This window comes from Rhopalosiphum padi, chromosome 2 (genome assembly GCF_020882245.1).
Source record: "Rhopalosiphum padi isolate XX-2018 chromosome 2, ASM2088224v1, whole genome shotgun sequence".
Taxonomy (NCBI): domain Eukaryota; kingdom Metazoa; phylum Arthropoda; class Insecta; order Hemiptera; family Aphididae; genus Rhopalosiphum; species Rhopalosiphum padi.
Genome location: NC_083598.1, coordinates 28,019,360 through 28,043,318, shown reverse-complemented (window position 1 = coordinate 28,043,318; position 23,959 = coordinate 28,019,360). Strand labels below are relative to the sequence as shown.

General features: G+C 27.0%; 1 protein-coding gene across 2 annotated transcripts; it reads left to right on the top strand.

Annotated features, from left to right (window-relative positions):
• The first annotated feature begins 673 nt into the window (after positions 1–673).
• On the top strand, positions 674–14,818 carry LOC132920224 (NF-kappa-B inhibitor cactus-like). Of its 2 annotated transcripts, none has more exons than XM_060982448.1 (7): positions 674–1,736; positions 9,115–9,445; positions 10,003–10,108; positions 10,904–11,105; positions 13,744–13,832; positions 14,197–14,364; positions 14,431–14,818. In XM_060982448.1, the coding sequence occupies exons 1-7, from the start codon at positions 1,622–1,624 to the stop codon at positions 14,494–14,496; spliced, it is 1,077 nt and encodes a 358-aa protein (XP_060838431.1). In that variant the 5' UTR covers positions 674–1,621; the 3' UTR covers positions 14,497–14,818. The 2 variants fall into 2 exon arrangements, with proteins under 2 accessions (XP_060838431.1, XP_060838432.1); XM_060982449.1 differs by lacking the exon at positions 674–1,736 and adding an exon at positions 8,496–8,513.
• The last annotated feature ends 9,141 nt before the right edge of the window (positions 14,819–23,959 follow it).

Sequence of the window (23,959 nt, the reverse complement as noted above, 5' to 3'; positions counted from 1 at the left end):
AAAAATAAAAAAACCTATTAATTAAAATTTTGGTGTAATTCGAAGTTTTAGCTGATCTGTCATTTTTTTTAATCCAAATTTGTTATAATTCACATGCAAATACACGAACTCCTGGGCCTTTTAATGCGATATGGCTGCAGTACAGCCATTACACCTACAATAACTCTCGCGTTAGGTTTTACAGTTTTGCGGGAAACCGTTTCCTGGAAAAAAATTGTCGCGGAATTAAAAACCAAACGATCGTGACTTGCGTTAGTCGATCGACTCGGTCGTGTATTCGCTGATCTCGCGTGTAGCGATTCGCGGGGCCACCGTCAGCCGCGTGTGTATATTAAACGTATTATTATTATGTAGCAACGGCGGCGGCGGCGGCGGCCGCGGGTGTGTGACCTCAGCGCTGGGAAATACCCGATGCAAATCGACTGCGGCCGCCGCTGGTTTTTTAGTGCGACCTACCGTCATTATCATCATCATCATCATCATCGGCGGCGGCGTCATCGTCGCCGATGCGATACAATAATAACATATATACAATAACATAATAGCGATTGCGAATTGCTAGACGACGGCCGTCGCTGCCACCGCCGCCGCCGCCGCTACCACCGCCCCGGCTGTCCGACACACGCTACGACGACGGTTTTCCCCGTCCATAACATTCCTCAGCTGCGACGCGTTCCGATCGCGAAATAGGTAGGCTATTATAATACCGGTCGGGTACCCGCAAAATAGTGCTGCGGCGATGTTCAAACGTCGTACGCCGCTGCAGTGCTGCGCCGACATATACACGCGTTGTACACACATCGGCCCGACGAAGTATTGTATATAAGTACTATAGAATAATTATTATATTATTGTCATGTACAATCGATGGTAAAATACAATAACGTTACACAACAACGACGGCCGATGACCATATTATAGACGACGACGAAAACGATAACGCATTGTACGTCTCACATGCATAGTATTATAAGCGATTTTCTTACCGGGACGCCGCGCCAAAAGCTCTGCCGTGTCGACTTTTCGCGCGCGTCATTCGTACGACAACGACATCGCACCACTACAGGGCTACAGGTTGACCCGCGACCGCGGTGCACCTCGATCATCACACGTTATAATATTATTAAAAAATTTAAATCCGGAACAACGTGATTGTCGAAATCTATGACGGCAATGTGATATATTATTATACTTACACCTATACATCCTCTATACTACAATGCCGTCCGTTACAAAATATATTCGCGCGTAAATCGCAGTACACGCCGCTTTCCGGCTTCCGCCGAACAAGACAAACGATAACAGTTTCTTAACAATCGTATGTTTACAAATTTTCCATTGTCTATATTGTCTACTTTCGCCGCCCGCAAACGACGACCTATTATATTGGTGCTATTATTACCTACCGCAATCGTTGCTGTTTGCGACCGTTGTGTGCTTCTGATTCTTTCGCTCTCGTATGCTGTTCCGCTTGTTATGTGTACCTGAACCCCCCGAGTACCTGATCAGCACGTCGGCTATCAAGAGCTACACGGAATCCGAACATTGATCAAGTTATTATTTTACGTTGACGGAAACCAGTTTGTCGCGTTTAGAGTCTACGACTCTAAAGGATATAAGGATGCGTTTCCGCGATCACGGATTCGCACTGATCGCTTCAGATGCACGCGTTGTCGTCGACGAAGAGTCGGCAAACAAGATGATGTCAACGATGGTTGTTCGCAAACTGTTTTTAGGTATTTATATATAATAATATAGGTATTTATAACAATAGTATACAGTGTATATCATGAATAAAACAATAATTAGTGTGTTTATCAGGAATACGGATTTAATGCATTAAAAAAATGGTAAAACGAACTTAAAAAATAAAAAGATTTTTTTTTAATTATGAATTTTAAAATATTTATATACCTATAATTATGTGGAAAATATTTATAACTTATAAGGAAATAATAATTCTTGTCAATATTGCTTGTGCCCGGTATTTAGAGTACGTTATACATGGCTACATTCGTATTTGTTGTCTCCCTCTTACAAGTGCATAACAGAAAATTTACGTTCAGAAATACACGTTTATAACTTCGTCAGTTTAAAAATTATAATGAATCGACCTATTATAAAACTATAAGATCATTATCTGCGTCATTCTGTTATTTTTTTCGATAATTCAATTTTTTAGAAAGTTATACGCAAAATTCTCTAATCAATAGAACTAATAGAAGATAGAACCGTCGTAAAAAAAACATATAAAAACAAATAATATTCTTACCGTTACACGTTTTATGATAGGTTGATTCTCTAAAATGTTTAAACTAACAAAGCTAAATGCGAACTGATGAACGTAAATTTGCCATATTACACATTTGTAAGACAGAGACACTAAATACTGGAGTGTATTAGTATTTATAGGTATATAATATATATAATATTATGTAAACCAAATTTTGATTGAACTTTAAGTTAATTCTTACTATCAAAAAAATTCAAGAATAAATGCATTAAATTCCAAGTCTTAATTTGAATATTTTATATATATATATATAGTGATTCATTAATCATACTCCATTTTTTCTTCAGTAATACATTTATTTAAATTTTGATTTTTGACATTTTTGAATCCTTGAATTTTTTTGTACTTACTAGTTACTTAAGTGTCTTATAGTACAGAGCGAAATAAACTTTTCAAATGGGAACTCCTCTTTTTCTACTGTAAATTATTTATCGGATAATTTTTTTAAAAATGTTTTCATAGGTACTTTATACAAAATTCAAACGAGTAAAGGTAATTTTCTAGTTGTTAAAACGTTTAAATTTTGGTTAATAATGGTTTAACAAAAATATAAAATATATGTGTACCTAATTAGAATAAGAATAATTATCCACTAATTAATTTACAGTTTTTTATTTGAAAAATATAAGTTTGTATTTTCATATGTCACTCCTTAGACCTTACAAGTAGTAAAAAAATCTCGAATTTTAAAATGTGGTTTTAAAGTATATTTAAAAAATGATAAAATCAAATTTTGAATAAATTCATTATTGAAAGGAAAAAGGGATGATAATGTTTAGTGAATTATGTTGTGTGAACTAATGTGCCACGTGTGTGTAAAAACTATTATTGGGTTTTGGGAAACTTATTTAAAATATTAAAAATAAAAATTTAATAATATATTTTAATATAGCTCTTCATTATTTTAATTATATAATGAAATTATGATATATTAATTACTCGTGTATTACTCATAATAATATTATTAGTTACTTTTTATGGTTTTCATAGATCTTTCGATTTTATTCGAATACGCTATTACATTATATTATACGGTAGAAACGAACCCGAAGAATTTATACTAATCGGCTAAGGGTGCTGACTTCCGCTATTGTCTATATTGTTACATAATAATATTGACGTATTTAGACGTGAAGACAGAGTACCTATATAGACGAAATTGATTGTTGGTATTTGGTAATCTATTAATTTTTAGTTTATCTTTTCTTCAAAAACGATTTTAGCCAATATTTTTTTCAAAATTTTCAAATTATTAGTACTTATGTTTTTCAAGATGTAGATATTTATTATTTATGATAATTTTTATTGTTTTTCAGTCATAAATAATAAATATATTTTTTACTATTTCATTAGTTATGTCAACATACTTATATAGGTGTTGTAGTACTTAATGTTTTTATATTTTTACAATTACATATGAGCGTGAAAATCAATTCTTTTTTAAGTTGTTTGGTTGTCTTCGTGATCTTCTAAGAAGATGTTTTAAATCTTGAGTTTCGTAAGATTTTAATTTGAGTTTGGAGGTTTTTTTGAAGATTTTAAAGGAGCATCTTTAATATTATTTATTTAGTCTATCGTGGAAGTTTCAGATTCTGAGCGGAACGATGTATGTATTTTTAATTGTTTTTTTTTTCCATGATCCACGTTTAAATAGGTATCATAATTCTGTGTCGTGAAGCTGTTTATTTTACACGATCCAAGGTTTTTGTTGGAAATTTATTTTTGACAGGTGGTAACATTTTTATTTTGGAAACAGTTGCTCATATTAACAATGGGCAATGGGCAATGGATGTGTTCTAGTATAATTTATTATGATAAAATATTAAAATGTAATTGAATCCCCTTATTCAGCTATATTTATTGTTATAATAACGAGGACACAACAATTAATCGATTGAGCAAAATTATCTTGCCAACCTTCAGTTAATCATTCTCGATTTTAGTAATTCGTAAATAATTTATCACGAGTAGTCTTAAAGTAATAAATGCAACATTTCAAAACATACTATGAAAAATATATAGTATTCCTAAATTACTAAACTTCCATTTAAATAGTTAGTATTTAAATTGTTTGTATTTAAAATTTTGATAAATTATCAAGACACCAAACAAAATAATGTACTGCATGTTATAATGTACGTGTATTATGCACATTAATTAATAATTACAAACAAAGTTAAGTGTAAATTGAATAATTAAATAATACTCATGTTCTATAATTATAACTAAGCAATAATAGCATAAGCATTTGTATCTACCTATATAATTTTAAATTTCAAAATAAATAAATAGATATATGCTCTGTAATAGTAATCTTATAGTTATTTTCAATTTACATAAAAATATTTAAAAAATACTTAACATTCAATATTTTAGTGTTAAAATGTTAAAAATATTTAAAAATCTATATGTTATTAGAAGTTACATTGTAGAATTAGTATATTATATTATATAATACGAGGTGTGGTTATTTAAAAACGGGATTTTTGTTATAAAAATGATTTATTTGTCAAGTGACTTGATAGTTAATACACTATTGTGTCCGTAATTTTAATTACACTACGTATTAATTATTTTACTATACTAGACATTTTTTGTACGCGATCTTAATACACGTTCAATAATTGTCATCATATTATTTACATATGATGATTACAATGTGAGTAAAAAAAACTAAAAAAACATTATTTTGATAATATTAGAATTGAAAACATTAATTTTAAATTTATGGTTTATATAATTTGAAAAAAATAATAAAATTCCAAATTCTCTAAATAATCACTCAGTTTTTAATTTTTTTTAAGACAACCTATATTCAAGAAGCAACAAGTATAATATTACAATCCTTTTTTTTTTATTATTTATAGCAGCATTTAAAAATATTCTATGAAATTTAATAAACTGATTGTCATCTAAAATCACAAATTGATATCATTTCACCAACAAAGATAAAATAAAATAAAATAATTTAAAATTCTAATATTTTATATATATATATCTTAAATTTTTCTTAAAGATAATTTCGAATAATGTCAACACTTTGAAATAAAGGCTACTCATAATTTACAAAAATAATCTGTATTTGCTATCTAATTATATCTATATAATATAATAATAATTTTTTCACATTTTTGTAAATAGCGAATAAAGATTCTTGAATTTATTTATAATAATGTTCTAGTTGATCTTCCGGTTAGGTTTTTTATATTTAAACTGTAGTATTTTTATATAACAAACAACTGCAGTGAAAATATAAACTTGTTTTTATGACACTTTCTAAATAGTTTATTATGAATTACTGATGTTGGTTTTTCACAAAATAAAAAGTATTTTTAATTCGTTTTATTAAGCATTTTTATAGTTTAGTTATTTTCATATATATATACAATGCCATTTTACATTTACATAGATAATTTTTAAACACAAAACAAAAATACATATTTTATAATAATTAGGATTAGTACGTGGATAATGTGTACTATATATAATAACGTGTAATCATTGGTTTTTCACACTATTTAAAAGGTATAAGTATACCGAATACGTATCTAATACTTTAATCAGGTGCCTACCTAGGCTACCTAACAATTAACATAATCTACATAAGTAAACGCAATATAGTATACCTAAAATGTAGGTAGGTAGTAAGTATTATAAAAACTAAAAAGTAATGTGGCACTTCAGCACTTTAGTAGTGTACTTTAGCTATACCATTATAGCTAATATAGATAATAGTTGCAATATAAATAATATTATTATTCCAATTTCCAAGTAGTATTTATAATAATCTTTGCTAGTTTGTTACAATTATAAGCATTTTAAATTTTAATAATAACTACTTAATTTAATATAATTACGAGATTTATGAATAATGATAAAATAACCCAAATAACCAATTTCTCTGATATACCTATCTGATAACAAGTTGCTATATTATAATATCATTGATTATAACTTGTAGGTCAGAGATTCCCAACCAGGGTGCCGCGGCACCCTAGGGTTCCGCGAAATCTTTTTAGGGTGCCGCGAAATTATTTGAAATATTTTTTTAGAAAAAACAATTTCATTAAAAATATAGCACTGTGAGTAATAAAACGGACTATAATAATATAAAACCTATCGTGTTTCATATATTTTGTAGAAATATTACGATGTTCAATCTATTTTAATGTTCATATACCAGTTTGATTGCTATAAACGAATGAAAATGGAGTTCATTGAAGAAGAAATGAGAGTATGTCTTTCAACTATTCGACCACAAATAAAAGATTTATGTAAAAAAAAACAAGCCCATGTGTCACATTAGTTCTAATAATATATAAATAAATAAGTTCCCTAATTTTAAATTAATATTGTAAATTAAATAATAAATAAAGATAAATAATAATTAAAAATAAAAATAAATACAATGTAATAATTTATTTATTAAATGTAATATGTATATAGTATGCACCTACACCTTACTACTTTTGATTATACTTATGCATTAATAAATAGAACCGAAGTAGTCTATAGAATATTAGAATATAGGCCATAGAGCATAGGGTGCCTCCGGATTTTTAGAAAATGTCCAAGGGTGCCGCGAGTCAAAAAAGGTTGGGAACCTCTGTTGTAGGTTGTAAGCACGATTTAAGATATATTTTTAATTTTAATCGTGGTTATAAGTACTTATAGTCAATGGTAGTAATAGGTAATTTTTACTATTATCTATTAGTTTTACTAATATTAAATATTCTTATAAATATTGGTTTTAATTTCTAAAATTTAAAAAAGAACTATTAAGTTATTACTTATTACTTATTACTAATATGTTTATATTTAATACCTAATGAAATAAGAATTGTTTTTCTTAATATTATTTTCCTGTTCAAACGACTGATGTGTATTATATTAAAATAAACAGTTATATAACGCTTTTTATTTTTTAGGTATAGATTACATAATAAAAATATAAAGGAAAAATTTTACTCATTTTGACCTTGTGACTTGGCAGGTATCTTTAATTTACTTGGGCACGTTAATATTTTAATATTTAAGAGACAAAAAACTTAAATTATATTGCAATTCTAGTTTGCAATATTATAAATTTAAAAGTTAGGTATAGTATAGTATATTATAGGTACAATTACAAAAATAACGATTTAAAAATCATTAACATTTATATTTAGTTATGAAGAGGGAAAATATAAAAAACAAGTACAATAGCATTAAGAAGATACTCGATTATCGTAATAAAAATTGCTGTAATTTAAATTTGTGAATATTTAAAAATTACTTAACGTACTTTTTTACTTTACTTAACGTAAGGTACTTTACGAGTTATAAATGAATGTTTAGATATTATATCTATAGAGTATAGACTTAAAATATGTTACATTTAATTGCAAATACATCAGTATCAACAGTATCCGAACCACACAACTCTATACTCCGACAATTTACTTCACGTCTTCACTTATGATTTTCGAGCGCAAAAAAAAATAAATATATTTTGCCCTCCAAGTGCCTCCACATTAACAACCAAATTTTCGGTCTGGTTCACTCACATCTTCCAATTTAGCAGCCTTCTGAATACTTTTTTTTAGCATTGCTATAAATAAAAATATCATTATAAATATAAATAATTTAATTACATTCTTGTGTCTAATAAAATCATAGTAGAACGACTTGGCACTCTGCTATAGTACTCGTGTATATTTTACCCATCCACCACCCACTCTTTAAGGTAGTTCTATACTGAACTACAGGCCACTGGCCGCCAGCCCGACGTAATAATGTTAATAACGACATCGAATTACAACCGTGATATGAACTATATGGCACATGCCCTATGATCCTGCATTCCTGCGCCCTTCACTTTCGTATTTCTGTTGACCACAACCATAGACATTAAGGCATTGCGCGCCGTAGCAGCAGCTTGCTACTGGTGACACAGTGATACTTGGTAAACAGTTGGTACCTCAGGTTTATATAATTCTGTATATATATTATTGTGTGGTTGGTATTAATACCAAGACCAAGACCGTATTAACAGCTGACTACGTAGTTCCCGTATTTCCGCGCCGTGATGATAATAATATCGTACCCATATAATATTATTATTATTTACCACATTAATAATATGATAATGATATTCCGTCCGACCGTCATCGCTCTCAGTTCGGTGTTCCCCGGCCACAGTCAGTCTCGAATACAGACTTGTGAATTGGCGTGTAACACAGTACGTCAGTAGCTTTAGTCTGCTTTACTGCTGCAGTAGTACGGTGTAGTCTGCTGTTGTGCTCCGCTCGTGTGCGTCGTCGGTCGCAGTGAGTGCAAGTGCCATACTGGCATGTGGCAATCGAGTCTGAATTCGTACCGTCCTAAATAATTATTATTGTCTACCAATTTTGTTTTTTTTTTCAAGTAAATGTATTTCGTGCGTGCGGTATGATCGTGTAATAGTCTTCCGAACGGTTTTCGAATCAAAAATTATTGTCGTCTCTAGTCCATTTGTGTTTATTTGTGTTCTATATTTTTGAAAAATCTGTTTTGTACCTATATATTTTATTTTATCGCGCCACTATTGTGTTTCCGATTTTAATTTATTTTTGAAAACGATAAGAGGTTCTGTTTAACCATTACTACTGTTATTCGCTTACCCACAGACATAAAATTTTATAATTAGGCTGCGATCAAGCCTTTGTGCTTTAGTTTATACAGTATAAAAATATTCTTATAATATTGTCTTGAATAGTTTTTTCACCTTTAAACGCACTTTTTATTGACATAAAGTATGTGGTCCAAGAGCAACGCAGACAAACTAAAAATGGAACTTTCAGGGAAGCGGGAGAAACAACAGCAGTCCATTAAAAGCGAGAAGGTTACCGAAGACAATGCCAATATAAAAATGGATTCTGGATTTTTGTCTGGTGCCAATCTGTCTTGTGATATGTTATCCAAAGAGAATATTGAATTTGAACTAAAAAACGAAGAGCTCAATTCTAAACAACTAAAAGATACGCCAAAAATTGTTGTGGATAGTGGCTTGGATATCTGCGAATCAGGCTGTTTGAGTGAATTGGATGTTGACCAGAAAGACACTTGCAAACCCTATTCCAAAACTGAAAAGAATTGGCAGTTTTATTTTCAACAGAATGAAGATGGTGACACGTATGTACCTAAATTTATCTAAATTCATGAATTGTTTATTAAAAAAAATATAAAACATTCTTAAATATTCTTAAAAATAATCTATTACAATAATTTAAATGAAGCCTCTAACCTCTCTAAAATATTATGACCTTGGTTCTACTTTCAAACTTTAAATTGTTTAAAAATTGCTCTCCTTCTTTTTGATAAGATTCCTGCAAAGGCCAACTTGCCATTTATGATGCTGTATTGTTTAGCATATTCTCTACAAAGCAGATATCAATTTATCCATTTAGTTCAACTGTTATATGCATTTTGCTAAAGGTTTATTTTTCATCTTAGCAATGTAGGGACCGAAGTATATATGTTCTTATTGAACTCGCCTCATGTAAAAGTTTAACATACCAAATTTATATCTACTCTATATTTCTAGAATCTGATAAATACCAATTTCTCATAGTCTACCTATAATTTGTGCTTAATTAATAATTTATCTTTGGATTATTACTTTCTAAATACTGTTGCTTATTTAAATTAATATTCATATATGTAATTGTAAATTTATTTTGTTTTTTTAGGCAACTTCATCTTGCTATTCTCCATGGATATATCCAAGTTTCAAAACGGTTAATTGATATTTGTCCAGATTCCAAACTTTTAGATATACGAAATGATGATGGCCAAGTAAGTGTATAATACGATCATATATGAAGTCAAATTAAAGAACATTGTAAATAATTAAATATTATCGGTATATTTATTTATTTTCAAGATAATTTAAATTTAAAATTATCAAATTAACTATTATATTTTAAACTACATAATTACCCATTTACAGTTGTACAATTCAGGTTCAAAGTTCTCTACTTGCCTACTCTAAAGGTTATGTTTCATTCCATTAAAAATACTTCATTGTTTCATTTTTTATCACTTTTGATATAATATGTTTTTTTAGTAATATTAAAAATATTTATGAATTTTAACTGTTAACTAGTGGCAACAATTTTATTAGCCAAATATATAGGCATATGTTATCATTACTAAATGTTAATTTATGTACCAGTCATACACAATGAATAAATAGAAAATACTAGTAAACTTTATGTATACTGTTAAAATTTAAAATCAGTTTGTTATTTATTTTTTAATTATTTATCAGGCATAATACTCAATACTGTAATACACAATTTTTATATATTTTTACCCTCTTAATATCATACAATAACAATATTGCTAACCTTTTGATTTTATTAATGAATATAATATTCTAAATCATTATTAGCCTAGGTACTAATTAATTTACTTATAACATATTTTATTTTTAATTAATTGAATCTGTGAAACTTATTATTTTATTATTTGTGAGTAAATAGGTATTTTAATTTTATTTTTATCTTCACGTTGCATTTTATTATTATAATATATGTATAAATATTTTTTCATACTCGTATTGATTGATAACTTAATTTTGGTTTTTAGAGTGCTCTCCATTTGGCTGTTATCACAAACCAATGTGAAATTGTAAAATACCTAATGATGGCTAATGCCAATGCAGAAATATTAGATTGTAATGGAAATACAGCAGTTCATTTGGCATGTTATGGTGGAAAACTAGATTGCTTGAGAATATTAGCTAGTTATGTATTACTATCAAAAATATTCGATACTATTAATTATGATGGTATGTATCTAAATTGTATTATATATATATTATTTATAAATAATTATTTTAAATTTGGTAAATGTATCTGATTGATAATTTAATATTTATTTGGACCTATAATATTGCTAACTTTGGAACTTTAAATCTTAAAGACCAGATAAACAACTAATGGTAAACAGTGTATAGTTCTTAAAAAATCTTTGGTGACCCTACTTTGAAAATTCAAAATTTGGTACATGAAATAGCTCTTGGTAAACATTTTTTTTTAATATTATTCAATTACCAACTGAAAAAAAAACAACATTAATTTAAAATAACATTTAGTGAATAAAATCATTTTTTTTTTACTAAGTACCTATATCATTGATTAAATATCAATTATTTAATATTAAATATTTAATCAATGCCTGTATTATTTTATTTTAATGTTATTGTGGCTGGTATCATTTTATGTTTAAAATAGTTTATTGGACTATGTACAATATTCTAAACTTCGGATGGTATTTAATTTCGGTGTGTAACTAAGGTTTGAATACTAAATAAAATTATATTAAGTACTGGGCTATATAAACATTCATATTTTTTACATTTACCTAAACTTTTTAAAGATAAATAATATTTTAAGGTTACTAAGTGATAAATGCATAATTTTAGATATTTTGTTGTAACACATTTAATAAAGAAGCAGATATTTCATATTATTACTTGACCTTTTATATTTTTATTCAATTTTTAAAAAGATTAATTACATGAATTTTATATTAAAATTTATTAAATTTAAGTAGTTACATAAATATTTAATGAGTTTTACAAGAAAGGAGGAACTACTTTATGGACAGTAAGCATTAATTTAAAAGATTTTATATAATACATTGTCCTTGATTGCCCCCAACCTGTTGAGTGTTTATAGATTTGACCGTGATTCATAGTGATTTTTATAATGATGTCATGTGAATGTATGGAATTAATTTAAGTGTGATAAGTACCTAGATTAAAAATAATAAAATTTGTGAAATATTATTTTATAAATGTTATTTATTATTCAAAGATATAATATATTGTAATTTATTGTTTTATAGCTAGTAGGGACATTAACATTCTATTAATTAAAATATTATATTTTCTACATTTTTTAGATTTTGAGTGAATCAAAAAATATATTGAATTTATATTGATGTATATTTTTTATTTTTAAGTCAGAAAAATTGCTTTTATTATACATTTTGAGGAATATTTCTGATAGTAAATTTAATCTATACTCTGTCCAGCAAGAGAACGCGCCGATTCTACGCAACTCCCATCATGCTATCAAAACTGATTCGCTTATGATTGGGTATCATTTGGGAATGCGCAGAAAAACTGATTTTGGTCAGTCTGCATTCTGGCACATTCTCTTGCTGGACAGAGTGTAGTTGGTACTTTTGAGGTAAAAATTTTAATTATATTGTTAAAAAAATATTTTAGTTACTATTGTTTCCAAAAAATTAGGTTTAGTTAAGGTTAAGACTGTCTTTGCTCAGAATATTCTAATAATTTGTTTTTTTTTTTATAAACTTGAATTTATTATTAAAATATTAACCATTAGAATAATATTTATTGGGTTATGTCCTAATCATTAGTTGTCTTATTGTATAATGTCTATTGGTAACTGTGTGTCTGGTATTGCATTCTGTTATACAGCAGGTTATAATACACTATTTTTTATTGGAAAATACATGGAAATAGAGTCTGTGACCAGTACAATCGTTGGCGACAACAATGTCAATTAGCAGTTTGGAAACCGTACATTTACAAATTTTAGTGGCTTGATAATCATAAATATAGTTTACTATGTGGTTTATAATTACTAGTTAATTTATGGAATTTATTGATGAAGAAATAAATAAACCCAATTTACTATTATTAATTCATTTTCGAGGAATAGGCAAACGTTTTTAAAGTGAAAGATAACTTTTTTTTTTATTTATGAAATGTTAAACTATTTTATTTATTGAATTTTTTTATATAACAGTTTTATGAAAAAATAATTTTTTCTTATGAATACATGTTTGTTATTTGAATAGGCCATCAAATTAAAGTGGGAACCATATATTTTATTTGTAACATCGCTGGTAGATCATGTACTATAAATAGCGCTATACAACACCTGATTTAAAAATGTGTATTAAATTTTTAAAAATAAATTTATTGATTTTAGAATTAAATTTTGTGTAGTATGTATAATTAGATTTTATTTTAATTATTATTTATTGTTAGGATAGTTAAAATAGTGGTGTACAGATGTATGCTGTGGAAGGGAGGATAGAATAGGAGAGATATATCTCTTACTAGATTATATGGTACAACCACAATGTAGAAAAGAATAGCAATACTTAACAGGGGCATAGGGACATATTTTTGATTACATCCCTCTCACCATATTTAATATTATGATAGTATATGACATGTTTATTAAATTAAAACAAGCCAATCAAATTTATTAGTAGATTGTACTTGTAGATAGTAAATGATTACTAATGATTACTCTTAATATATGATAATAAAAAAATTTAGTATATAATAGAGGTGCAATTAAATATTTATTTCTATGTAGTATACAATTTTAATATATTGGTATATTTGTGAATATTTTTAAATTTATATATTTTTGTTTTAGGTTTGGCGTGTATTCATATTGCAACAATTGCTAACCATCCAAATTTACTTAGATTTATTGTTAATAGTTCAAAAAATGTGAATATCACAGTAAGTTAAATATTATTTTTGTTTTTAAAAATGCTTGTTATAATATTGCATTAAAAAATAATTTGGATTTCAAATGCACTAGTGATTTTTAGTTTATGGTATTTGCACCATTAAAATTTTTTTTCTTAAGTGGTCACATAGTTACATATTGTATGTATGGGTTTTTAGTTTACATTGGTTAAGTTAATGCGTGTCATATTGACGAGGGAAACATACTATCATTTAAGTATGGCATACAATATGTGATGCTGTGAAATAAGACTTAAGTAGAATTTATTACATTTATGTTATAATCATAACATAGTTGAACAGTACTGAAAAAGATGTTAAATAAATAACTAACAATTTAATTATTAATTTTTAGGATTATAAAAGCGGATACACGGCATTACACTTTGCTGTAGCTCTAAATAGAGCTAATCTAATTGAATGTTTATTAGATAAAATCGATCCAAACATTGAGAGTTATGCTGGAAAATTAGCATTTGAAATTGAAGGTGATTATGATGAAGATGAAGAAGATGATGAAATTGTATGTTATATTTATAAATTTTGTTGTTTGTTGTATGTAAAGCTAATTTTAAAATGTTTATTTCAGTCTGACGATCTTGTGAAATCGATGAATGTACTTCAGTTACCTAATAACAGTTCAATCAAGTGTTGAAGAATTTGTATATCAATGTTGTTTTAATTTTTCCTATATTAGCATTCAGCCTAAAACCACCTGATTATAATTTCATTATCATTTTTAAAATCTAGATATATTTAAATTAGTACATAAATAGTTAAATGTGTATTTTGTAATTTTTAAATTATTATTGATTTCCCCTCCCCCTGTTTTTATGTAATAATATTATTGGAATGTATTTGATATGCACGTTAACTTTTTTTTATTGTTGGAAATGTCCAATGAATGTTATGTGAATGGAATATTTTTGTAAATGACTTGGTGATTTTTTAATAAATGTATTTATATGTTAAAAATATAGTATAGTATAAATATTATTCAACTGAAATTGTACCAAAATAGCTAGCTTATATCCAATCACAGTCTAAAATATTTAAGTATACATTTTTTGACTAATCCACAAACATAATTAAATATGTATTCTATTTTAAGTAGTACAAAATATATATTAGACATAACATTTTGCAATAAAATATGCTCTCCAATGAGGTGACATATCATCCCAACCCTTGATAATATAATTTTCATACTTTATTTTAGTTGTAAATAATAACTATTTTATTTAAATTAATAATAGCACTAAATTAAATAATACTACATATTGTCTACTCTTGGGAAACTCGCAACTTTTAATGTATATTCTTATATTTTATACTTGTACACTACGACATTTTTGTCATAAATTAATTTAACCTACTACCTATGTGGTTAATTTTAGAAGTTATTTTTTTGTATGTAATGACTTGTCATTAAGTTTTAATTTAACACATATCCTACAGTGACATACTCAATGTTGAATTACACATTACTATAGGGTAGAGCAGTGGTTTTCAAACTTTTATTTACACAGCACATTGATCTTTTTTTTAGATGAACAAAATTGTTTTGAATTAATTATAATTATTTATAGATTTAATTAGAAATGTGTGATTGATGGACTAACAAATATTTTTAATTCTTGGACGAATAGTTGACAGTGTTGATACTACCCGCATTTTCTTATATCACAATTCAATGCAATCGGTAATTTATGGAAAAACCGCAGTATCCAGTTTGAAAACCACTGGGGTAGAGTGATCACCTACTTTTTTTACTTAACCAACATTTTTTATACATTTTAAGGATAATTATTTTTATGAACTAATAACTAATTCAATAAGTTAATTTGAAGCTATATCAAATCTCATCTGTATTTATTTACACCAATATTATATTGGTTTTGGACTCTTAAAATCTGTTTTTAAAATAGGTACCTGGTAAGTATGAGAGCATACTATTATTACTATTGACATATAATCAAAGTATTTTATTCTATGCAATTAATTAAGGAATCTAATGGCACAAAAGTCGGTGATGATCATTAGTCAACACTGCTACCAGATTTATTTCCATGCTAAATCATGGTAAACGGTAAATACTAAATAAGTGCGCAGCTCACAACGCAAATGTGGCTCAAATCTCAATGTGATCATACTCAACATAATTCATAGGTATCTAATAAGTAATAATTACTATACTTAAAATTTGTATGTTTAGACATTTAGTACGATATAAAATTATAATTAAAGGAGTACCCACAGATATATATCTATATACCTAACCTATACGATTACAGCATGATTACTTATTTAATCCGTGCACGATTTAAGATAGTCTATAATAATTAATAAGACTATTTTAAATTGTGAATCCGTGACACGGCTATATAACTTAGTACAACTGCATAACTATAGCTACTATTATATTATTATTATTGCTTAAAAGTTTTAACTTAATTCATATTCTCACTCCCAGTCTCAGAGGTTAGTCGTAAGTCCAGTGGCGCCGATCTATATTTCATGTTATGGGAAAAAAATGTTGGTGTTAGACCCACCTACTAAAAAAATGTTTAGTTAGTTACGTTCGAAAAAGGTACTATATTTATTTCTAACTACATACATACAAGATACTGCATAACAAATTATTTTTGATTATTACCCACCCACCCATAAATATTTCTGGGGAATTTTCCCCAGTTCATACCCGTGTTCGGCGCTACTGTTAATACATATACCATATACCAAATTTGAATATTGACAAAATAACTGTATATTTTAACGAAAAATAACGATTATATAGGTATAATTATCTATTTTGTTTTAAGTTATTACAAAAATATTATTTAAAGACACCAATCCGTGTATTATTATTTAACACTAACAGTGAAGTATTCAAAATATTATGTAGATTAGTTTTAAGCTGTTTATGCCATCAACTTATTAACACCTGCAGTGTAGTGGCTCGTCAGGGGTCTTTGAGACGGCGGACTCGCCACAAAAAAAAGTAGTAAAGCAATAAAAAAGTTTGAAGAAAATTGTAGTACCTATAATTTAATATTTTTATCTGTTTGGAAAATAATTATGATGGTTTTCGATATTAATATTGATTATTGATAATATTATAATATTTTTACATTAATAATGAGAAGACGGGTGTCATTCAATAATAATACGGGCGAAAAATATCGATAACAACAACTAATTACTAATTTATGCGATGCCAATGGCAGAAACTTTGAATGAGTCTAGTCTTAATGTCCTGAACAACATTTATATACAATCTACCCCGCCCTCCGCCTTGTCATGCATATAAAATTTGTATAAGTACACAATTGAGTCTCTCGAACGGCAGACTCCCGAATAAATTTAAATGTCTGGCGAATAATATAATATTACAACATAGTAATACAGTATATAATCTATGGATATGGATCTATCATATTATAATCTATCATCTATGGTAATCATCAATCTTCGCTATTCGTCGGAGACGATTGATGGTTGTAATAATTTTAACGGAGAAAAAATAGACGTACAAATCGTTAAACCGTACTTTAATATGTATAATATTTTACACGCATATGCCGTTCTGTTCATCTTATTTTTATGAAATATCTCAATATCTTCAATTCGAAACGCGGTATAGACGGACGAGGAAAGGTGTTCCTGGGTCGGCGATGTGACACAACTAAGTTTCACAAAAAAAAAATCGATGATTACGTGAGTTTGATTTTTATACTTTTGGAGCTTTAATTTACTTTTTTAGACGTAAAATAAATATATACTTATTGCACCGGACAATCTGCTATCCGCCGGTTGACGTATACGTATGCATATTTTATTCCCAAACGCGCGATGCATAAAATACGTGAGACCAAAAATACATAATCGTCATATTAGTATATTACCAGACCCATTTTATATAATAATTTATATTTATATTAATTCTATAAATAGCATTTTTAATTTTTAACTGGCCGAGTACCTGACTGATATAAGTTTTTTTTATCCTTAACAAAAATAAAAAGTTTTCCGAAAAGACGCATTAATATTTTTTTATAATTGTCTGAATTTTGAATTTTTAAGATATTGGATATTCATTTCATATTTCTGTGATAACTATTTCTGCCCAACCGTTTTTTGTTTTCTTGTAGTAATTTAAAAACGAATAACTGTAGTTATTTGAAAATTTCACCAAATGTTAATGTTTGCATTTCTTATACATATTATAATTTTCAAAATATTTTGACTATACACTTATAGGATAAAATAACAATAGCACAATACCATAAATAGATGCATTTATTATATATATATATACATTAATATCGCAAATTATCTGAGCATATTAGTTAGAACTTATCGATTAATTTTAAAAACAGTAAAATAGTATGAGTAGGTATGTATTATTCCTAAACAGGACGGTACCGAAACGGAAATGATATGTGACTATATGTCATATGTGTATAACGAGTTGAATGTGAATAATTGCTTGTATTTAGAAATTAATTTTATTGATTTTGTAAGTCCTTCTTTATTATACGTAGATCATAATCTATTAACTATTTAGTATTAATTGAATAATTCAACTTTTAAATATTTTTAAAATTATTAATCATTTAGTTCAGCCAACCCGTAAACTGCTGTATAGCTACTATAGTAGGTGACTACAATACTACATGTAGACTAGGTTAAGTATGTCACTATAACGAATTTATACAATTTTAATTCAATGTATAATGCATTAATGCATTGTGTACAATGTAAAATTATGCTGGTCGAAGATGGTCTTATTTGTTGGTGAGAAATTTTACTAAACAACTATTGAAATAATAAAATTATAATTTAAAAAAAAATTCAGGATATATAATTATTATGGTTTTACGTATGAAATTAATTAGATGCCAAAAGTTTCGTATGCAAGACAGCTGAAATATAAAAATAAATCCTATAATATCACAAAGAGTTCTATAAAAAAAACATATGATCTATCATATTATTACAATATTTGTCATCCGTGGCAATCGACAATCGTCGTCATTTGTAGGAGACGATTAACCATTCTAATAATTTTATTGAACAGTCGTCAAACAACAGCCTTCAGTACATGACAAGTGCTCTCATTTTCATAAAAAATTTCAATGTGATTTCATTCCGAAGCGTAAAGAAGACAAATTAAGAAATAAACTAGCTGTTTCTTCGGTGGCTGTGCACGTTTGAACTTTAATATGGCACAGCTTGATTTCGCCGAAAATCGTCGAGAGATACTTACGTAGGTTAATTTTCCTATAACTTTAGGGTAGTAATAAATTTAATTTTTATACTTTAAATAAATATTTATTGACTTTTACAAGCTGCCACCCCGATTACTTGGACCTATATTTTATTTCCGATGCCGGCAACCGGCGGGTTATTGTATACGACCCGTTTTAAATTCTTAAACGATGAAATCTTTTTTTTAATATTTTATTATTTTAAAGTTCTAGAAAAAATTTTTTCCATAGTAAATAATTTAAGAATATAAAATTTTTATTTTTGTCTGGTCCGCAAACTCTTTTTAATTTGTGAATATGGCATGAGAGTTCTAAAAGGTTAAAGTTAAAAAATAGCCAAGAATAAAATAAATTCGTCAATTATACCTTGGATCCTGGACGTAGCAATGAATGTATATTGATTTTAAAATTACTTAGTTTTTTTTTGTATCTGTTAGGAATTCTTGTAGCAAATATGATATATTTAGTACTTTGGGTGGATAATAGTAAAATAAAATAAAAAATTTCAGATCTTGTCATAATATCGGAAAAACTGGAATCATTACGCTATAATATACTTGTATAATTTCGACAAAATTAATTAATTTACTAAGTTTTAATTCAAAAATGCTAATCATAAAATGTTGAACATTTTACCAACTGTCTACATTATGATTTCCTATACATTGTATAATTATAAAAACATTTTAACAATTTTAAATAATTAATTTTTTTTTTTAAGCCGATAAAAATTATTGATAGCGAATATGATTTAAAATTTAATACAGTGTCACTAAATTACTGCAATAAAAAATGTATTTTTTCATCAGATATTTATATATTATTGTCTTTTTATATACAAATTTAATGTAGTAATTCTCATTAGTTTTTTTTAAATATAACAAATATAAAAGGTTTACTGGAAAGTCGCATTATTTTTTACGACTGAAGTTCAATATTTTATGATTTATTGAGTATTAATTTTTCATCCCCAAAAAAAACTATTTCTTGTAAAACGATTTTTATATTGTGTTATAGACTATACTACTATACATAGTTTAAAAACAAATAATCTAATACACCGATAACTTAAAGTCTTAACTAATTTTTTGTGATAGTATTTCTTATTTATATTATTATTTTAAAAATATTTTCAAATTATATACATATATATAAACAATGTTCTTTATTTTTTTATTATTACAAATTTTTAAAATTTTTAAAATGTTCAAATTTTTTTTTTCATTAGTATTCATATAAATATTTTCTTTTTATATCTGTAATTATAAAATGTTTTATAGGAATTCTCATTAGTTTTTTTAATGCAAAAACAAAAATAAAATACTCACTGGAAACTTATATTGTGACTGTTTGAAGTTCAATATTATATAATTTATATATAAATTAATAAAATATTCGTTTACATCGATTACATCATCCGGGTAGCGGATTTTTCATAAAAATGAATATATTTTATTTTAAGTTTAAAAAGTAAATTGATTACCTAACCTCTAAAGCATTGACTAGTGACTAGGTACTATTTGTTACAAGAAACCACAATAAACGAAATGTATGAATTTTTTTCTATTATGATAGGTGTCTTCAGACACAATATCTACAGACAGAGGTAATTGCATCTAATGTAATAGATAAGTAAGATTAAGTTAAAACACTGCGCGTGATTAGAATCAAAATAATGCAGAAATAATAATTTAGAAACATAACGATATTAATCATAATTCTTTTTTTTAAATACTTAAAAATATAATTATTTTTATTTAGTTCACTATTTTCATAGATTAAATTAAATAATTTGTAATCATCTTCATTAGAATAAAATATTAATACTTTGCAATATCTATAAAGATTTGATCTAGTTTATATGTTTCAATTTTACGTTAATATGTCAAACAGCTAAAATAGAAAAATAGATCGTATAATATCATAAAGAGTTCTATAAAAAAAACCATAGATTTATCATATTATAATATTCGTCATCTGTGGCAAACGACAATCGTTGTCATTTGTAGGAGACGATTAACAATTCTAAAAATTTTATTAAACAGTCGTCAAACAACAGCCTTTAGTACATGACAAGTACTCTCATTTTCATTTCGTGCTGTTTATTTTCATAAAATGTATTTTTATTCTCATTTAGAATCACGATGAAGATCGTATGAAGAAAATTTGCAGTTTCTTTGGCGGCAGTGCACCACTACGTATAGACTGAAGATTGACACAACTCGGTTTCCCGGGAACAGTCTACGATTACGTAAGTTTTTTTCTTATTCTTTTTTAGAATTAAATTTACATTTTAAACTTAAAATAAAATATATTTATTTATATGAACAATCGGCTACCCGGACGATGTAATCGACGTAAGCACATATTTTATTCTACTATTCACGCCGGGTGACGTATACGTATGCATATATGCATATTTTATTACCGAACGCGCGATGCACAAAATACGTGAGACCAAAAATACATAATCGTCATAGTATATTACCAGACCCATTTTATATAATAATTTATAATAATTGTATAAATAGCATTTTTAATTTTTAACTGGCCGAGTACCTGACTGATATAAGTTTTTTTTATCCTTAACAAAAATAAAAAGTTTTCCGAAAAGACGCATTAATATTTTTTTATAATTGTTTGAATTTTGAATTTTTAAGACATTGGATATTCATTTCATATTTCTGTGATAACTATATCTGCTCAACCGATTTTTGTTTTTTTGTAGTAATTTAAAAACGAATAACTGTAGTTATTTGAGAATTTCACCAAATGTTAATGTTTGCATTTATTATACATATTATAATTTTCAAAATATTTTGACTATACACTTATAGGATAAAATAACAATAGCATACTACCATAAATAGATGCATTTATTATATATATATATATATATTAATATCGCAAATTATCTGAGCATATTAGTTAGAACTTATCGATTAATTTTAAAAACAGTAAAAATAGTATGAGTATGTATTATTCCTAAACAGGAGGGTACCGAAACGGAAATGATATGTGACTATATGTCATATGTGTATAACGAGTTGAATGTGAATAATTGCTTGTATTTAGAAATTAATTTTATTAATTTTGTAAGTCCTTGTTTATTATATGTAATAGATTATAATCTAGCTATTATCTATTTAGTATGTAATATCAGTTTAATGATTAAACATCTAAATATTTTTAAAATTATTAATCATTTAGTTCTGCCAAACCGTTTAAAACCGTTAATAACCGTTATAAAATTATAATTTAAAAAAAAATTTAGGATAATATACAATTATTATGATTTTACGTATGAAATTAATTAGATACCAAAAGTTTCGTATGCAAGACAGCTGAAATATAATAATGAATCCTATAAAATCACAGAGTTCTATAAAAAAAACATTATTATAATATTTATCATAATCCATGGCAAACGACAATCGTTGTAATTTGTAGGAGACGATTAACAATTCTAATAATTTTATTGAACAGTCGTCAAACAACAGCCTTCAGTACATGGCGAGTACTCTCATTTTCATAAAATATTTCAATAATTCCATTCCGAAGCGTAAAGAAGACGAATGAAGAAATAAACTATAGCTGTTTCTTCGGTGACGGTGCACGTTTGAACTTTAATATGGCACAGCTTGATTTCGCCGAAAAGCGTCGAAGGATACTTACGTAGGTTAATTTTCCTATAACTTTAGGGTAGTAATAAATTTAATTTTTATACTTTAAATAAATATTTATTGACTTTTACAAGCTGCCACCCCGATTACTTAGACCTATATTTTATTTTCGATCGTCCAGTCCAATGAAGTGGTCAGCAACCGGCGGGTTATTGGATATACGACCCATTTTAAATTCTAAAACACTGAAATTTTTTTTTTTATTTATATTTTATTATTTTAAAGTTCTAGACAATATTTTTTTCCATAGTAAATAATTTAAGAATATAAATTTTTCATTTTTATCTGGTCTGCAAACTGTTTTTAATTTGTGAATGTAGCCTGAGAGTTCAAAAAGGTTACCGATCATACATTAATGATGAAATTTCCAAGAATAAAATAAAGTCGTTATAAATACACCTTAGAATTTAGATCCTGGATATGTAGAGAAAAATGTATAATGATTTTACAATTATGTAGTTTATTTTCTGTCTGCCATGAAGTCTTGTAGCAAATATGATCTATTTGGTACTTCGGTTGGTAAATAGTAAAAAAAAATAAAAAAAAATTCAGATCTTGCCATAATATCGGAAAAACAAAAAAGCTGGAAATATTACCATATTTATATGGTTTTATTTTTTAGTGAACAATTTTACCAAAAAACTATTGAAATAATAAAATTATAATTAAAAAAAAAAAATTCAGGATATACAATTATTATTATGGTTTTACGTATGAAATTAATTAAATACCAAAAGTTTCGTATGCAAGACAGCTGAGATATAAAAATAAATACTATAATATCACATAGAGTTCTATAAAAAAAAACATATGATCTATCACATTATTACAATATTTACCATCCGTGGCAATCGACAATCGTCGTCATTCGTAGAAGACTGTTAATAATTCTAATAGTTTATTGAACAGTCTTAAAACAACAGCCTTTAGTGTATGACAAGTGCTCTCATTTTTATAGAGTATTTCAATAATTTCATTCTGAAGCGCAAAGAAGACGAATGAAGAAATAAGAGCTAGCTGTTTCTTCGGCGGTGATGATGCACGTTTGAACTGTAAATGTGGTACAGCTCGATTTCGCAGAACAGCGTCGAAGAATACTTACGTAAGTTAATTTTCCCATAATTATGGAATATCAAATTTATCTTTTATACTTAAAATAAATATT